Source organism: Schistocerca piceifrons, chromosome 1 (genome assembly GCF_021461385.2).
Source record: "Schistocerca piceifrons isolate TAMUIC-IGC-003096 chromosome 1, iqSchPice1.1, whole genome shotgun sequence".
Taxonomy (NCBI): Eukaryota; Metazoa; Arthropoda; class Insecta; order Orthoptera; family Acrididae; genus Schistocerca; species Schistocerca piceifrons.
In genome coordinates, this window is record NC_060138.1 from 913701293 (window position 1) to 913718758 (window position 17466).

Sequence of the window (17466 nt, forward strand, 5' to 3'; positions counted from 1 at the left end):
AACATTGTTTGTAGTTTACTGATACCACTTTAATATCTTTGAAAAACTTGAAAAAGATTTGATTGAGTTTGTTAATTAAGTAATTTTTGTCTGGTCTGCTAGTTGTGTAAAAAAAAGAAAATCTCAAGCTCTTAATACTGGTTCATCTTAATGGCCATTCTTTAACTTTCACAAAGATTCATCACTCTTTTTTTTTCAAATTTATATACTGTTTTCTTGATATATGTTAATATTGCTCTATCAAATGTGTTATACTGAAAAAATACATAAAATAAAGGAAAGGCAGACACTCGCATATAGCTGACTGATGTGTGTGCGCAAAGACGAAATTGATAGAATACATTATTTACACTAACTTTTGAGCTCTCTCTCTTTCTCTAGGAAAAGCACACACATTCACACACAACCACACAGATACCCAAATGCTCACCTTGACAGTGAAATGGACTGTTGATTAATGCTTATCGAGGGCAGCTGTCTGATTAGTTAGAGGCGATGAAAGGGTAGGAGAAAATGCGCAAGGTGAGGAAGGGGTAGTGGGATAGTGTGAGGCTGGTCTTTTGACAGATGAATTAATGGTTGCATAGCAAGATGAAAGGTGTTCAGAGGATAGGACATTTATGTGGTAAATACAGTGTGCAGGGAAAAGGGAGGGGAGGAAAGGAAATGAGGGTAGAGGTAAAGGGGATACGGGGAAGGAAGAGACAAAGTGATAATGGTAGAAAAGGGAGCAGAGGGGGAGGAAGATTGATAGAAGAAAGCAATTCATGATCTGTATGGGAAAGGAGTGTTGGGGGCAGAAGGGAGAAAGGGAAGCAATGGGAAATAGGTTTTGCAGAAGTTGAGGCCAAGAGGATTGCAGAGCATAGTATATGCTGCAGAGACAGTTCCAAACTGTGTGGTTCAGAGAAACTAGGACTGGAAGTGTGTGTCTAAACGGCATGTGTAGTGAAGCAGCTGTGAAGCCATTAGTGTTGTGTGCAGCATCTTCTGCAACTGAATGGTCAAATTGGCGGTTTGCCACATTTTGGTGGTGTCTGTTTATGTGAATAGACAGTTGGATACATATGCGTACCACAGATGACATAAAAAGCTACTTCACTATGCGTGCTATTTGGATGCTGCTTTCCTACAAAAGTTTCTCTATGCTGTACAGCTGGGAATTGCCCCTCATGGATATCCTGAGCTCTTCCCCAATCTTCCTGGCCTAAATCTTAGCTAAGCTGTTTCCCATTCCTTCACCTTATCTTTCCTTTTCTCTTTTCTGTCCCCACTACTGCTTCCCTGTCCAGGTGGTGTACTGCCTTACAGCCTTCTTGTAACACTCCCCCCGCCCCCCTCCCCCCACCACAATTTCATTCCTCTCCCTTTGACTTTTCTGTGAATCACTTGTGCATGAGGTAATAGACAATGAGGCAACAGACAACATCCCACCTGTAGCATAGGCATATTCTGTGTGGCATGCTGAAAAGCTTCAGAGAGAAGAATTTGAAAGGGAAGTGACGATGGATATAAATCTTGAACCTATCATCGTGAATTTAAAATCAGATTGTTCGGAAACAGACTCAAATAGAAGTGACGATGATATTACGATATAGACTTTGGAAGAAAGTAATAATATTTCTTAGTTTTAAAGACTTGTTGTTTTAAAAAGTGTTTGTCAACATATCAGTTGCATACATAATAATGAAAACTTCCAAGCCTTTTGATTAGGAATTTGTATCCTTTTAATTACACAGCCTATAATGTTCAACATATTGCCCAAGGAGAAGTTAAGCTTCTCCCACCCTGTTGTAAATCTGTCATTTTCAAGTCATGAACTGGTAAGGCCCTAAAATGACTGTAACTGTTACTTGTCGAGATATTGGTGGTTTTCGATGTTATTGGTCAGATTCCCTGGAGTTATTCGCATATGACGGTTAATTGTTTGCTTGTTCAATGGATTATAAATGTGGTCTCTCACTGCAGTATTGAACGTGTTAGTTTACACTCATAATGCCTATTAACAACAAAAAATATGACGACTTACTGACCACTTTTGCCTAAGTCTTACCACTAATTCTTTTTTACATCAGTGATTACACTTAACTACCATCACACACACACAGAAGCAGTTGTCAAGCAAATATAATGATTTCGGTTTGTGTGTGAAGTTAATTTTGTTGTGTATTAAATTTTTACTTTACTGCAGTTCAAGTTGCAATAAATGGTAATTATTGCAAGCATTTTCAATGTCATTTTGAAAAAAATTGTACTTCACGTCTTCACAAAGCTGTGTCAGCTGTACTCGCCTTCCAATGTCACACAGAGTAAATCTGTGGAGCAATGGACATGAATTAATATTTCTCTCATGGTGATTGATCGGAATTGATTTTGATATTTATTATTCCCCTTATAGATTTGAATGTATAATACAATGTACTGTAGTCAAACGAGCCTGACTGTTGTCTGCAACAATGCATTTTGGCAACGTAGACTTTGTTTGCCCACTCTCAGCTGCCGCGCATGTGCAGTTCTCATTCCCCCGTGCTTCCTTTCCGCTCTGCCTCCATGCGTGGAAGTGCCGTCCTAGGTTTCGTGGGCTTTAGGTTGTTAGAGAAGCTTTTTGTAATTTGGTTGGAATACAGGTTACACTAATATAAACCTGCCAAAATGTACAGATCCATAATACTGGTGTTAATGATTGTTATTTTGTTTTAAAACAATACATCTATTAATTTCACACTACTGTAATGAATTATATTATTGTTACAGAACTCATATGTTATCATATTTCAGCTCTTATGCGGGGACAAAGTTTTGCTAATGTCACCAACCTGTTTCTGACAAGCATTCCATTGATATACCATTTTTGGGGGTAATGCTGTGCATTCATGAGAGGATATTTATAGCACATAAAGAATAATCAGGAAGATCTTTAGAGTTCTGTTTTGAACTCTGTGTAGTCCTTTGTTAAAGAGGGCTATTTTTTAACCATTGAATGACAATTTATGTTTTTTCTTATAGGGGTTTTAACAATGACTTAGTTGATAGGGAATTCAGCATTCACTCATCGAGCACAAGAAAGGAAAAATGTCAGACTGATGTAGTAGTTACAAAACTAAGGTAGAGAAAAGTATCCTCAGATTCTGGGTCATTTATCAACCAGCTTACAACCGAAATGGGTGTGCAGGGAAGTAATACATCATCCAGTTACATTAATGTGACCACATATCAGAAACCTGAACAACAGCAATATTAGGAGTAGGACAGATTTGCTACTCACTGTAAAGATGACCCATTGAATTGCAGACAGGCACAACAAAAAGACTTAAACATGTAGCTATCAACAAAAGCCTTCCTCAGCAGAGAAAACATACACACATTCACACAGGCAAGTGCACCTCATGCACACTTGGCTGCCACAACTGGCAGCTCTGACTGGAATGTGACTATAATGTGAATAGCTATCTGAAGTGGAGCAGGGAGGGGAGAGGGATAGGAAGGTATGGGTGGGGGAGAGAACAACTCTGTCTGGCAGGGCATGCGGGGATTAGAGACTGCCAGGTGCAGGATCAGGAAGTGGAGTGTGAGGGGGGGGGAAGGGGGGGGACATAGTGGAAAAGGAGGGTCGGCGTCTAGCAAGGGAAACGGCCGCTGCCAAACTGTGGCGAAAAGCAAAGTAGACTACCGTATGGCACGACATGCTGCTGAACGTAACACGCTTGATTTCAATGGCTGCTTAACAATCTGACCACCTGGATCCTCAGCTCCACCCCCAGCTTTTCTGAACTACGCAGATAGCAGTTATCTGTACATCTGCATCTACATGGATACTCTGCAAATCACATTAAAGTGCCTGGCAGAAGGTTCATTGAACCACCTTAACAATAATTCTCTATTATTCCAATCTTGTGCAGCACGCGGAAAAAACGAACACCTATATCTTTCTGTGTGAACTCTGATTTTCCTTATTTTATTATGATGATCGTTTCTCCCTGGGGTAGGGCAATGTCAAAAAAAATATTTTCACATTTGGAGGAGAAAGTTGATGATTGAATTTTGTGAGAAGATTCCGCCACAAGGAAAACAGCTTTGTTTCAATGATGTCCACCCCAAATCCTGTATCATTTCAGTGGTGGCCGAGCGGTTATAGGCACTTCAGTCTGGAACTGTGCGACCGCTACGATCGCAGGTTCGAATTGTGCCTCAGGCATGGATGTGTGTGATGTCCTTAGGTTAGTTAGGTTTAAGTAGTTATAAGTTTTAGGGGACTGATGACCTCAGATGTTAAGTCCCAGAGTGCTCAGAGCCATTTGAACCATTTGAACTCTCTCCCCTATTTTGTGATAGTACAAAAGTGTGGCCCTTCTTTGAACTTTCTCAATGTACTCTGTAAATCCTATCTGATAAGGATCCCACATTGCGCCACAGTATTCTAAAACAGGACGGACAAGCAGAGTGTAGGCAGTATCTCTAGTAGATTTGTTACATTTTCTAAGTGTCCTGCCAATAAAACACAGACTTTGGTTATCCTTACTCACACCATTGTCGATGTGTTCCTCCCAATTTCAGTTGTTCGTAATTGTAATTACTAGGTATTTAGTTGACTTTATGGCCTTTAGAGTTGACTGTTTTATTCTGTAACCGAAGTTTAACAGATTTCTTTAGCACTCGTGTAGATGACCTCGTGCTGTTCATTATTTAGGGTCAATTGCCAATTTTTGCATCATACAGACATCTTTTCTAAATCGTTTTGCAATTTGTTTTGATATTCTGATGGCTTAACTAGTCATTAAACGACAGCATCATCTGCAGACATCCTAAGGCAGCTGCTCAGATTGTCTGCTAAATCATTTATGCAGATAAGGAACAGCAAAGGGTCTATTATACTACCTTACGAAATGCCAGAAATCACTTCTGTTTTATTCAATGACTGTCCATCAGTTAATACAAACTGTGTTCTCTCTCACAGGAAATCACAACTCCAGTCACATAACTGAGATGATATCCATAAGCATGCAATTTCACTACAATCCACTTATGTGGTACAGTGCCTTCTGAAAATCTAAATATATGGAATCAATATGAAATCCTTTATCAATAGCACTCAACGTTTCATGTGAGTAAAGGGCTAGTTGTATTTCACAAGAATGATTTTTTATAAATCCATGTTGACTGTGAGTCAATATGCCGTTCTCTTCAAGGTATTTCATTATGTTCAAACACAATAAATGTTCCAGAATCCTGCTGCATATCAACGTTAATGGTATGGGCCTGTAATTTAGTGAATTACTCCTTTTATCTTTCTTGAACATTGGTGTGTCCTGTGCAACTCTCCAGTCTTTGGGTACGGTACTTTCATCGAGCGAATGGTTGTATATGATTGTTAAGCAAGGAGCTATTGTGTCAGCATGCTCTGAAAGGAACATAACTGGTATACAGTCTGGACTAGAAGACTTGCTTTTGTTATGTGATTTAAGTTGCTTCACTACTCCGAGGATATCTACTTCTATGTTACTCGTCTTGGCAGCTGAAGCTGATCTTCATTTGAATTCTGGAATATTTATTTTGTCTTCTTTGATGGAGGAATTTCTGAAGGCTGTGTTTAGTAACTCTGCCTTGGCAGCACTGACGTTGATAGTATTTCCGTTGCTATCGTGCAGGAGGGCATTAATTGTGGCTTTTCGCTAGCATACTTCACGTATGACCAGAATTTCTTTGGATTTTCTGCTAGGTTTCAAGCCAAAATTTTCTTGTGGAAACTATTATAAGCTTCTTGCATTGAAGTCCGCACTTCTGTAAAAGATTGCAAATCTTGGAGATTTTGCATGTTTTTAAATTTGGCACAGTTTTTTCGTTGTTTCTGCAACAGTATTCTGAACTGTTTTGTGCACCAAAGGGGATCAGCTCTGTTGTTTCTTAATTTATTTAGTATAAATCTCTCAATTGCCGCTGATACTGTATCTTTGAATTCAAGCCACATTTGGTCTACGCTTATATTGTTCATTTGGAAGGAGTGGAGGTTGTCTGTTCAGGAAGAGGTTAAGTGAATTTTTGTCTGATTTTTTGAGTAGTTATATCTTTCATTTATTTTAGGAAGATTTGGGTGTTACAATATTCAGTCTCGTTGTGGCAACACTGTGTTCACTAGTCCTTGTATCTGTTTTGATGCCTGTTATTAGCTCAGAATTGTGTGTTGCTAAGAGGTCAAGTGTGTTTTCGCTACCATTTACTATTCTCATGGGCTCGTGAACTAACTGCTCAAAATAATTTTCTGAGAATGCATTTAGCACAATTTTCGCTGATGTCCATGCTTGCCTTCAGATTTAAATATGTATTTTCGACAACATATTGAGGGTAAATTAGTCACCACCAACTATATTTGTGTGAGTCAGGTACGTGTTTGAAATCAAACTTGAGTTTACTTTGAACCTTTCAGCAATTGTATCATCTGAATTGGGGGTCGTTAAAAGGATGCAAGTATTATTTTATTCTGGTTGCCAAGAATAACCTCTGGCCATACTAACTCACAGGAACTATCTACTTCAGTTTTGCGACAAGATAAACTACTTCCTAACAACAACAAACACGCCACCGCCAACTGTGTTTAGCCTATCCTTTCGAAACACCGTTAGGTTCATTGCAAAAATTTCGTCTCCGGCTTTAGTCAGCTTTCAGTGCCTATAACGATCAGCGCTTGGAGCTCTAGTACTTTCCCAACTCAGCTATGACTGTTTACAGCTGTTATACCAATGGTTCCTGTATCTACATTCTTCCTGTGTTCAGCCTGCACCCTTTGTGACTGAAGCCCTTTTTGTGTTTTCCTGAGACCCTCCTACCTAAAAAATCACCCCAGTCCATGCCACACTGCCTCTGCTACCCGTGTAGCCACCTCCTGCATGTAGTGGAGTTCTGACCTATTCAGCGGAACTCGAAACCGAACCATCCGGTGGCGCAAGTAGAGTTATCTGCAGCCATGGTCGCAGTACTATCTGAGCCTCTGATTCACACCCTCCACTGGGTGCTCTACTGGGCTCCAATCGGTCCTGTCGACTATGCTACAAATGGTGAGCTCTGTTTTCATCTCGCAAGCAAGACTGGCAGCCTTTACCACTTCTGTTTGCTGCTCAAAACCAGAGAGGATCTCTTCTGATCCAAAGTGACACACATCATGTGTACTGATGTGAGCCACTAACTGCAGTTGGCTGCACTCTGTGCTCATAAGGGCACGTCTGGAATGACTCCACCTGTTATGCACATGGATTGCACATTGTCTTCTCGTATTGCACCTAACATTGGAGCTACACATTCTCCACTTTCTCCACTCCCAAAATCATCCCGGCCTCAACCTGCAGTAACCTATTGTCCCCACTACCTCTACAGTTTCTACCCCTCGCCTTATCACGTCCTCCCTTTTCACATTCCCTCACCCTCTTTGTGTGCTGCCCTCTAGCAATGTAGCTGTTTGTCTTTTCCCCTTCCTTGCTCCTGTCCTTTCCTGCTACCCCTTTTTTTTTTGCCCCCCCCCACACCCCACCTCCTGATGGTGCTCCTGGCAGCCACTAGTCCCTGCATGCCCTGCCCACCATACCATGCTATCGCAGCCCTTCCCCACTCCACTTCTGATTGCTATTCATGTGACAGTCGCATTCCAGTTAGAGCTGCCAGTGGTGGCCGATAGCTACATGTGTAACAGTCTTTTCGTTGCGTCTGTCTGCAACTCAGCGGGTCATCTTTACGTGGGTAGCAGTCTACCATATTACTAATAACATCATTATTCCAGCCAGGAGATTCCAGTTTTATTTTTTTTTTATTTATTTATTTTCTTTTTTTGAGAAGCCTGAATTCTGCTGGGGGGGGGGGGGGGGGGGGGGGGAGGTAGGGCAGTTTCATCTTCTTAGCTTATCCTTTGCAATATCAACTGAGAAGTCTACCTGTCAGAAGCAGATCATCAGTGACTACTGTGAATCTTGAGCAAAACACAACAAAGAATCTCTCTACATTCTGAGTAATTAGTTTATAGTGTCTGAGAGACTGTAATTCAGTACTAATGTCAAGGTCAGAATATCTGAATACAGGAAAAGGAAGCCACCGGTGTCTGTGATGATATTCCACCAGTTTTGTTAACTCTTCTTTGTGGTGTATTAGGGCAGCGGTTGTTACCCAGTGTTTGTTGACGCCTAAGATATCACAAGTTAATCACAAAAATATGCTGACTGATTCTAGTATAAACAGACTGGTGGTATAAAATTGCTTCTTGTCCTGTTGGGAAAGAAAAGATATAATTCATTAGGGAATATCATTTTATATTGTATATTCTGTAGAATGTTGAACTGAACTTCAAACATTGTCTGTACAACACTGAATTCCATGAAACTCATCAGTAATGTAAAAAAAGAAAGTCTTGGAAAAAATTCCAGACATGACAGCCCATTACTAAAACCTGCTACAGACACGTTTTTCATATTGGATGGCAGATATCTATATTTTCTGTTGTTTAACATAAAACAATGATTATTACATCTTGGAGATATGTCATTGTAAGCTAAATATTGTGCAGTTATCTTTGTGGAGACCTGGAACCTTATTAAAAATTTTCTGTTCCAGAATCTGTCAGCATTCATGAATTGTTGACTATGTATGTAAGTTAAGGGTATTCATTGGAATGTTCTAAAAATGTTCACAGAATCCATACATACTGACTCTTTTTCCTAAAAGTATTATTTTTATTTGCAGATTCCTGTTGTGACAGAAGCTCTGAGTGCAACATGTATGCTTCTGAAAATGGCTTCAGCGGATGTTGCATTAGAGAAGAAATTAGGAAATTTATGGAATATAGTACTGGATATGGACAAACAGCTTTTTGTATCTGATAAATTCCTAACTATTGCTTCAGATGATGGTATATTTACTCTTTGTTTGCATGGTTTCAAAAAGAATTATGAAAAATTTAGTATAGAGAAACTAATTGGGCATGTTTTGTGTCTTTTTCAGCTTTGTGCCATGTTATGCAGTTATGTGAAAGACTGTTACTTGACCACCCTCATAAATTAAATGGCAAAGCAAATCCATTGCATAAAGCCATTATATTTTGTATGACTTCACCTGCATCCAAAGTGCGTCAGCATTGCCATGCTTCTGTGAAAAAACTTGTTTCTGTTTTGGGAGGAACACAGCTTGCTGTATCACTTTTGAGAGAATTTACCAAGTTCCTTGACTCACCACGAATTCAGAGGGAAGCAGTTAAAGAAATTGAGGGGAGTGATACATCTGGGATGGACATGCCTCCAAAAGTTTTAGTAAACTGTATAACTACATTCTGTGCCGGAGCAAATTTGGTTCCAGAAGACGCACAGCTTTTGGCATTTGAATGTCTTATATGCTGTCATCATCGATCAGTGTGTAAGTAAAAGCTCGATTTATTCTAGTTTAAAGCCTTGAAAGTAAATGTTCATCTGTTTTGATGTTGGAGAATGCCGATAAATTCTTTAGCTCTGTGGAGGAATTAAGCAATGATTAGACAGAGGAAAAAGTTATTCTGCACACATCCTCCATATCTGAAAAAATGCCCTTGATATTCATTTTTTTGCGCTTGCATACTGCACCTGTGTAATAGCAATGATAGTTTTCAGGTGGTGTTGTTTTCAGTGTATACCTCAAAGAAAAGATTCCTTTTTTGATCTAACTCTGAAAGTTGATAATGGAACATGTGAACCCATTTGTATGCAGACTTGGATGGATTGCCTCTGCATTACTATGGCATAGGCCAGTTGGACTACTTATTTGACATGATTTACTAAATGGGTTGAACATTTTAATCCCTATTCACATTTTAGGAAAATGGGTAAAAACATTACCATCTTGTAATGAGCTTGAAAACTAGATAATAACATTTAAATGAAACAAGAAAGATAGTTAATCAAGAATTAAAATCCCTAATAAACAAAATAAATAATTTTAAACTGACAATAATTACTATCTTGAGAATAAATTACAGCGGCTAGACCTATCATGAAGATAGTATCAGCAGACATAACTAGGTAGGACAGGCAAAAACTCAAAATTGGACTGAATTGTGATTGCAGTTTTTTTTCCTTATTTATGTGTTACTGTTAAATGTGACATATGCCCAGCAAGACTTGCAGTCTGCACTTCTCAGTTACTTGTATTAATTAAAATCCATAATATATTAAAACGCTAAGAAACATCGTAGAAATAGTACCAACAAAAGTTACTAGATTGCAGAGCCATATAAAGATTGAATGAAACCCAAGATTTCTCAAGATGTGAAGAAAACTGCTCGAGCAGTTTGGATCATGCTGAAGTAGCACTATCTTTTTTGAAGAATTCAGAATTGCTGGAGGGGGAAGCACTGACACCAGCTTGGCTGAGAACTAGGACAAATGTGGGAAGGAGAGTGGTGAGTGGGCAGCAAATTTTGTCCTGCTGCCAACCATGGTAATCTATGCCATGTACATTGTCTTTATATGAATATCTACTAAATTTAAACTGCAGTTTGCCTGAATCCATTTGTAGTCAGAATTGAACTGATGTTAAAATTGGATAAATATTCAACAACAGTATACATTTATGCAGGAGATGGTAAAAGTCTAGATAGGTTCCAGCAGCATACTTGTATGTTTTGTGGAGCAATATTGTCAGTGCACACTGAAGGGAATGAAAATGGATGAGAGAGAGCAGTGGACAGCCTCTCATTAATCCGGTGCTCATCCAAAAACATGTGCATGATGAATTATCATGTGCAATAATGCTTAGTTAAACAATGCTTTATCTATTGTCTTTGAAATTGTAGCTTTTTTACAGTTTGGACTCATGTCTTCTAAAAGGAAACACTTTACACTAGACCTCAAGCAGAAACTCGAAATTTTAGATAAGTTAAACTGAGGTTCTTCGCAGAATGACATTGCTGCTGATTTCTATGTTGGATGAACAAGTATTTATGACATCAAAAAGAAAGATGGTGTTATTCGACAATACTCAACACAAATGGAGAGTGAGTTGGGAAAACGGAAGGATATGCGAAAGAGTGAGAATGAAGAACTGGACGTAGCTGTTTATGGATGGTTCAAACAACAACGCAGTAAACAAATTCCAGTCAGTGTCCCAATTATAAATGAAAATGCAGCTGCAATTAACAAACAGCTTGGCGATAGTAACTTGTTTGCAGTGAGGGAAGGTTGGCTATCAAACTGGAAAAAACTACATGGCATTCGGCAGCTGACAGTCACCGGGGAAAGTCGCTCAGCTAACGATAAGGATGCTGATGAGATTGTAAGCAAGATACGGAAGATAATAGAGGAAGAAGATTTAACTGCTGCTGTCTTGTATAACTTTTATAATGATGATGAAACAGGAGTCTTTTACTAGATGCTTTCTTCAAATACATTACCTGCCAACAACGAGAAGGAAGCTCATGGTTACAGGAAACAGAAACACCACGTAACATTAATGGCGTGTTGTAATGCAAATGGGAGTCATAAACTTATGGTGATTGGAAAATCCCAACGTCCACGTTGTTTTCAACACACTGACATAAATACTCTACCAGTGCAGTATTGCACTCAGAAGAAAGTGCGGATGGACAGACATGAAATGTTTGTGCCAGAAGTGAGAAAAGAGCTAAAGAAGGGAAAGCTTTCACTGAAAGCTATCCTTATAATTGACAATATTCCCAGTCATCCTTCAGATGTTTCTCTAAAGTTGGATGGTATACATGCACTCCTTATCCCACCCAATGTGACAGCCCTAATCAGCCCATGGACCAGGGAATTTTGGAATCAATTAAACATCATTATCAACATTCACTTCTTGTCTCCTTGCTGAACAAAAGTGAAAACAAACTCTAACGAGGCTATGCTGAAGGCGTGGAAAGCAATTAACATACGTGAAGTTTTTTTTTTTTTTTTTTTTTTTTTTTCAAGCAGCCAAAGCATGGGATAAAGTGGAGAGCACTACCATGAAGAAGAGCTGGAGAAAATTGTGGCCATCCATTGATGCCGAATTGGATCCAATAGTGAGTGATAGCGATGAGCCAGTCAATTCGGAATTATCAATTACTTTGTACACTGACATGTTCTACAACCTTCCAGGAGGAGAAGAAATTGATGATGAAGATGGTACTAAGTGGCTGAATGAGGAAAACTGTGATACAGACCAAACTTTAACAGATGAAGAAATAATCAAAAGCATGCAAGAAAGTAACGATGAAAGTGATGAAAAAGAGGACACAGGAGGAGAGAGCATGAAGATTTCTCACACTGCTGGTGCTGAAGCTGCCGAGGTCTTCCTAGAGTACATTGTGCAACAACCAGATACATGCAGTACTGATGTAATGCTTGTAAAGCAGTTGCATGATAAAACACACCACCGTTGTGTGTCATCATTGTGACAGTTAAAAATTAGTGAGTTTCATAGTGAGTGTTATGACTGTATAATTATGTACGGTATATTATACACTCAAGGATTAAGTTTTCTTTGAAAATTAATGTATTTTTGGATTTAATAAAGTAAATCCTCTATGTTTTAAAATTGTATTCTTTGGTTTAATAAAGTACAGTACACTATAACCCCAATGTTCTCAAAATAAATAAAAAAAATAAATTAATAAAGTAAATTTCAGACACACAATAATCAGCCACTTCCGCTAATCCAGCACCCATCTGTACCAGGAATGGCCGGATTAGTGAAAGTCTAGTGTATTGTTACATTCTCACATCAGGATAGATAGAAAATCCTCTATATGCTTGGAAAAAACAGCTATTTTGTTAAGTCCCACCACAACCAGAACCACGAAAATCGGAAGAAAAAGCCAAATATTTGTAACAACCAAGGTTATAAAGTTAATAATTGCTTGTTTCAATTGCAGCAATATGAGCTGTGCTGTTAGGTCCCAACCTAAGTACATCCTTGTAATTTGTGATATATTTGGGGAAAATAGTCAAATATTCGTGACAACAGCAAAGAGGAGGATGATTTAAATTTCAGTGCTAGAAATTCATTACCTCTTTTCTTGCCTATCATTACAATGTTAACATTTTTAGGCAGATACTTTATGTTGGTGAAAGTATGTGTTTAAATCTGGTGGTAGGCAAAAAACGTTATCCAAAATCGTACTGAATGCTTTTTCAGAAAATTATTGGGACAATTAGTTCAGGACCCTGCTCAAAGCGTAAATGATTGTTGAAACGTACTTGACCTCTTAGCAAAAAATAATCCTGAGCAAATAGGGAGCATCATTATGGATGCAGGGACTATTGACCATGAGAACATAGCAAAACTAAGTACCGTAATGTCCAAATCTCCCAAAACTAAATGCAATGTATATCTATTCAAAAAAGCAGATAAAAATTTGCTCGATGCCCTTCTAGGAGGCAGTCTTGACTCCTTCCAGCCTGACTATGTAAGTGTAGACCAGACAGGGATTTAAATTGAAAGAAATAATATCAATGGCAATTGAGGGATATATACCAAATAAATTATATGATTGGATTCAAAAAATATCGTTCTTAAGAAGCACAGCTAGTTCTTTATTCTCATCAAATAGCGAGTGCTAACATTAGGGGATGTCAAGTCAATTCCATATTTATAGTTTCCCAGAAGGCTCTTGATACCATTCCTTGCAAACGATTTGTAATCAGATTGTGTGCCTATGGAATATTGTCTCAGTTGTGTGACTGGATTTGTGATTTCCTGTCAGAAATGTCATAGCACATAGTAACTGAAGGAGAGTCATCAAGTAAAACAGAAGTAATATTTAGCATTGCCCAAGAAAGTGTTATAGGCCCCCTGCTGTTCCTGATCTGCATAAATAATTTTTGAGACAATCTAAGCAACCCTCGTAGGTTATTTGCGGATGATGCTGTCATTAATCATCTTGTAGAGTCTCAGGTGATCAAAACCAATTGCAAAATGATTTAGACTAGATATCTGTATGGTGCGAAAAGTGCCCATTGACTGTAAATAATGAAAAGTATGAAGTCGTCCACATGACAATGAAAAGGAATCCACTGAATTTGTTACATGATAAATTTCACAAATCTAAAGACTGTGAATTCAAGTAGATACTTAGGTATTACAGTTATGTATAACTGAACTTGGAACAATCACATAGATCATTTTGTAGAGAATGTGAACCAAAGAGTGCAATTTCTTGGCAGAACACCTAGAAAATGCAAGACATACTAGAGAGACTGCCTACACTATGATTGTCCATCCTCCCCTGTACTATTGTTGCATGGTGTGGGATCCACGTCAGATAGGATTGACGGATGACGTCAAAGTTCGAAGAAGGGCAGCTTGTTTTGTATTATCGCGAAATAGGGGAGAGAGTGCCATGGCTGTAATACACAAATTGGGGTGGCAACCATTAAAACAAAGGCATTTTTGTTGTGGTGAGATGTTCATGTGAACTTTCAATCATCAACTTTCTACTCCAAATGCAAAATTATTTTGTTGGCATCCACTTGCGTAGGGAGAAATGATCATCGCAATAAAATAAGAGAAATCAGAGTGCGCATGGTAAGCTTTAAGTGTGTGTTTTTCCCTGCACACTGTTAGAGAGTGGAATGGTAGGGGAATAGCTTGATGGTGATTTGATGAACCCTCTGCCAGGCACTTAATTGTGAATTGTGGAGTAATAATATATCAGTAAAACAGTTTTCAATTTTGATTAGCCAGAATGTGTTCATATTAAAAATTTCTCAAGGAGCATCTTGAAAAAGATCATCTTATGTTTAAAGTCATCTTCTGCTCTTGTTTTAAATACATTAATGCTTCAGTGCTTGATTCCCTACTCATTCAATTTGATATCTTACCTCCTCCTCCACCTCCTGTACTAGAACTCATGCCACGTAACTTGGCGGGTGAGATCTGTATGCGCAGAAGCACAGACATGTCACATGATGTGCCAACCAATAGCAGTCAGCTAGCCATAGCATGCGCTTGAGTTCAAATTTTTGTACTGTGCAGAGTAAGTTTACAACTGGTTTTAGCATTGTGCATGACGTTTTGTTGAAAGTTATTTCATGGAAATCTGATCATTATGAGCAGCAAAAACAAATCTTGCCCAGAATTACACAAACAGACGGGAGAAATAGTGTTTTGCGTGTATCAGGTCCTTAGATGGGAGCTGGAAACCGCATCCATGTATGATCACAAATTGTCTCCCGATTCTGCTAATTGCCAAGAACAAAGTGCTGAGATGTGCGGTATCAGGTTGAGAATTGTTCACTGCATCACGAGCCAAGCCAACACATCTGCTGAAGAGAACAGATGACCTATTTTTAAGTTGCCTGGTATGTGCTGAAATTTAAAAAAGTTTGTGAGTAAACTCGATGATTTCAGCAAGAAAATATTTGACATGTATAGTAAAGGTGAATATCCTAAAGCAGATAAACTTTGTTCATACATGAAAGAAGCTGACAGTTGCAATGGCAGAAAATCTGACATGCTCAGAATTTTAAGGAAAATGAGATTTAAATACAGAAAGACCAGTGATGGAAGAAAACTCGTGTTAGAGAGAAGTAACATTGTAGCCACAAGAACTGTGTTTTTGATATCAATGCCGGAGTAAAAAACCACGTTTTTGTTACCTCGATGAAACATGCATGAATGAGAACCATCGAGACCTATGTGCTAGAAGGGAAGTGAGGATGTTGGAGGCCTGAAGGTTCCTGCAGGCAGATGCCTTATTGTGTTTCACACTGGTTCTGCAGAGACAGGCTTCATACTAGAAAGTAAATTAATATTTAAAATATCAAAGTCAAAGCATTCAGATGACGAATACTCTGAAATGACTTAACGTTATCTTCAAGCAGCGGTTTGCACAACAGCTACTCCTGTATCTGGGGAAGAATTCTGTTATTGTCATAGACAATGCAAGCGTGCAATCTGTACAAGTGGATAACATTCCTACTTCAAACACCAGGAAGGACTAAATTATTTCATGATTGTCATTTAATGGAATTCCTCACACTGCGTCACAGGCAAGGGCAAAGTTACTCATGCTGTTAAGTGCGTACAAGCCTAAATACTGCACTTATGAAATAGATGTACTTGTAAGACAGAATGGTTACCGAGTAATCAAGTGACCACCATATCACTGTCACTACAATCCTATTGAGCTGGTATGGGTGCAAGTGATCGTTCATATCACAGATAGAAATAGCAACTTCCAGCTTTCTGACATTGAAAAACTAACAAATGAAGCAGTGAACAATGTAACTATCTCTGCATGGGCAAACTGCATCAAACATTCAGAAACACTGTTGGAAGAAGTTTTTAAAAAGGAAATCAACAGATACTCGGGGATTGAATCCTTCATAATTAAACTTCATGACTGTGATTTGTTTGAAGCAGATACCGAGGGTGAAGATGATGTTATGGGCTAAATGTGTCAGTACTGTGCATTACTGCATTTAAAAATATACCTACAACTTAAGCCTGTATTATGTAACTTGAGACTAGGTTTGCTTGGCTGATAAAAAGATTTTTATTCCTTATGGAGTTTTGGTGTGGACATTGTTTGAAGTTCTTCTTTGATCTTCAACAACTAGCCAGTTTTGTTATAACCTCTATTTAAAGTGTGACTCCTAGCCATAAAAATATGTGAAATTTATTTTGTATGTATACTAGACAGATTGCTGTCTTCAACTTTTGAAACAGTAATTATTTGTTAATTCCACATGATATGTCAGTGATGGAATATTCTAATATCTTCTTCAACAATTTGTGTTGGACAGATTATTCTGCTTCTGATTTTCCTGAGGTTATCCCCAACAAACAGTTAGTGGAAACTTGTTTTATATTGTCTACGGAAATAACTATGTACAATAGAAAAGTATAGACAACAATTATAAATTATTTTTTTAAAATAATGATTTTTACTGTAGATAGACCTTTTTTATATTTTGTGAAATAAGATTCTTTCAGCTGCATGCCGAAAAAGTACCATACATGTAGATGGCTTAGACATTTGCTTAAATTGCTTAAAAAAATACAGGTATAAATTTCATATGTGCAGAAATTTACTCTGCAACTCCAATAAATAATTGTGACTTCAGTTTGCAAGTCGTCACAATGTGAACATAATATTCAGGTTAGGAAAGAAGAGAGAAATACTCGTAAATGTGTCACAGTTTTTCCCAGTAATCACAAGTATTGCAAAATCTTTTATGAGCATTATCAAAATTCTTTGAGGATTATCCAGAGCCACTGCTGGTCCATGGTGTGTCACTAAATATGTTTTTCACGATGTTTCTCTTCTTCTTCCTTTCAGATTTTATTTTGCAAGACATCACAAGATGAGTATACTTTCCAAATTTGAATGGGAAAGACAAATCAATGTGCCGCAGTTTTTCCCAGTTGTTCATCATATTTTCTTGCACCAATTTACAGAAATGACAGACAATGCAAATCTCTCTGTTATTGTTGTCACTATTCCTGCTGTTACCGTGTGTTGTTATT

The 17466-nt window shown here is 38.3% G+C and overlaps 1 protein-coding gene across 1 annotated transcript in view; it reads left to right on the forward strand.

Moving 5' to 3' along the window:
• LOC124717053 (eIF-2-alpha kinase activator GCN1) overlaps window positions 1-17466 on the forward strand; it is a 265579-nt gene that overhangs the window by 89498 nt on the left and 158615 nt on the right. The window contains exons 10-11 of the mRNA XM_047243734.1: window positions 8719-8884; window positions 8977-9384. Of these exons, the coding sequence (XP_047099690.1) occupies window positions 8719-8884; window positions 8977-9384 (574 nt within the window). The remainder of the gene's footprint in view (window positions 1-8718; window positions 8885-8976; window positions 9385-17466) is intronic.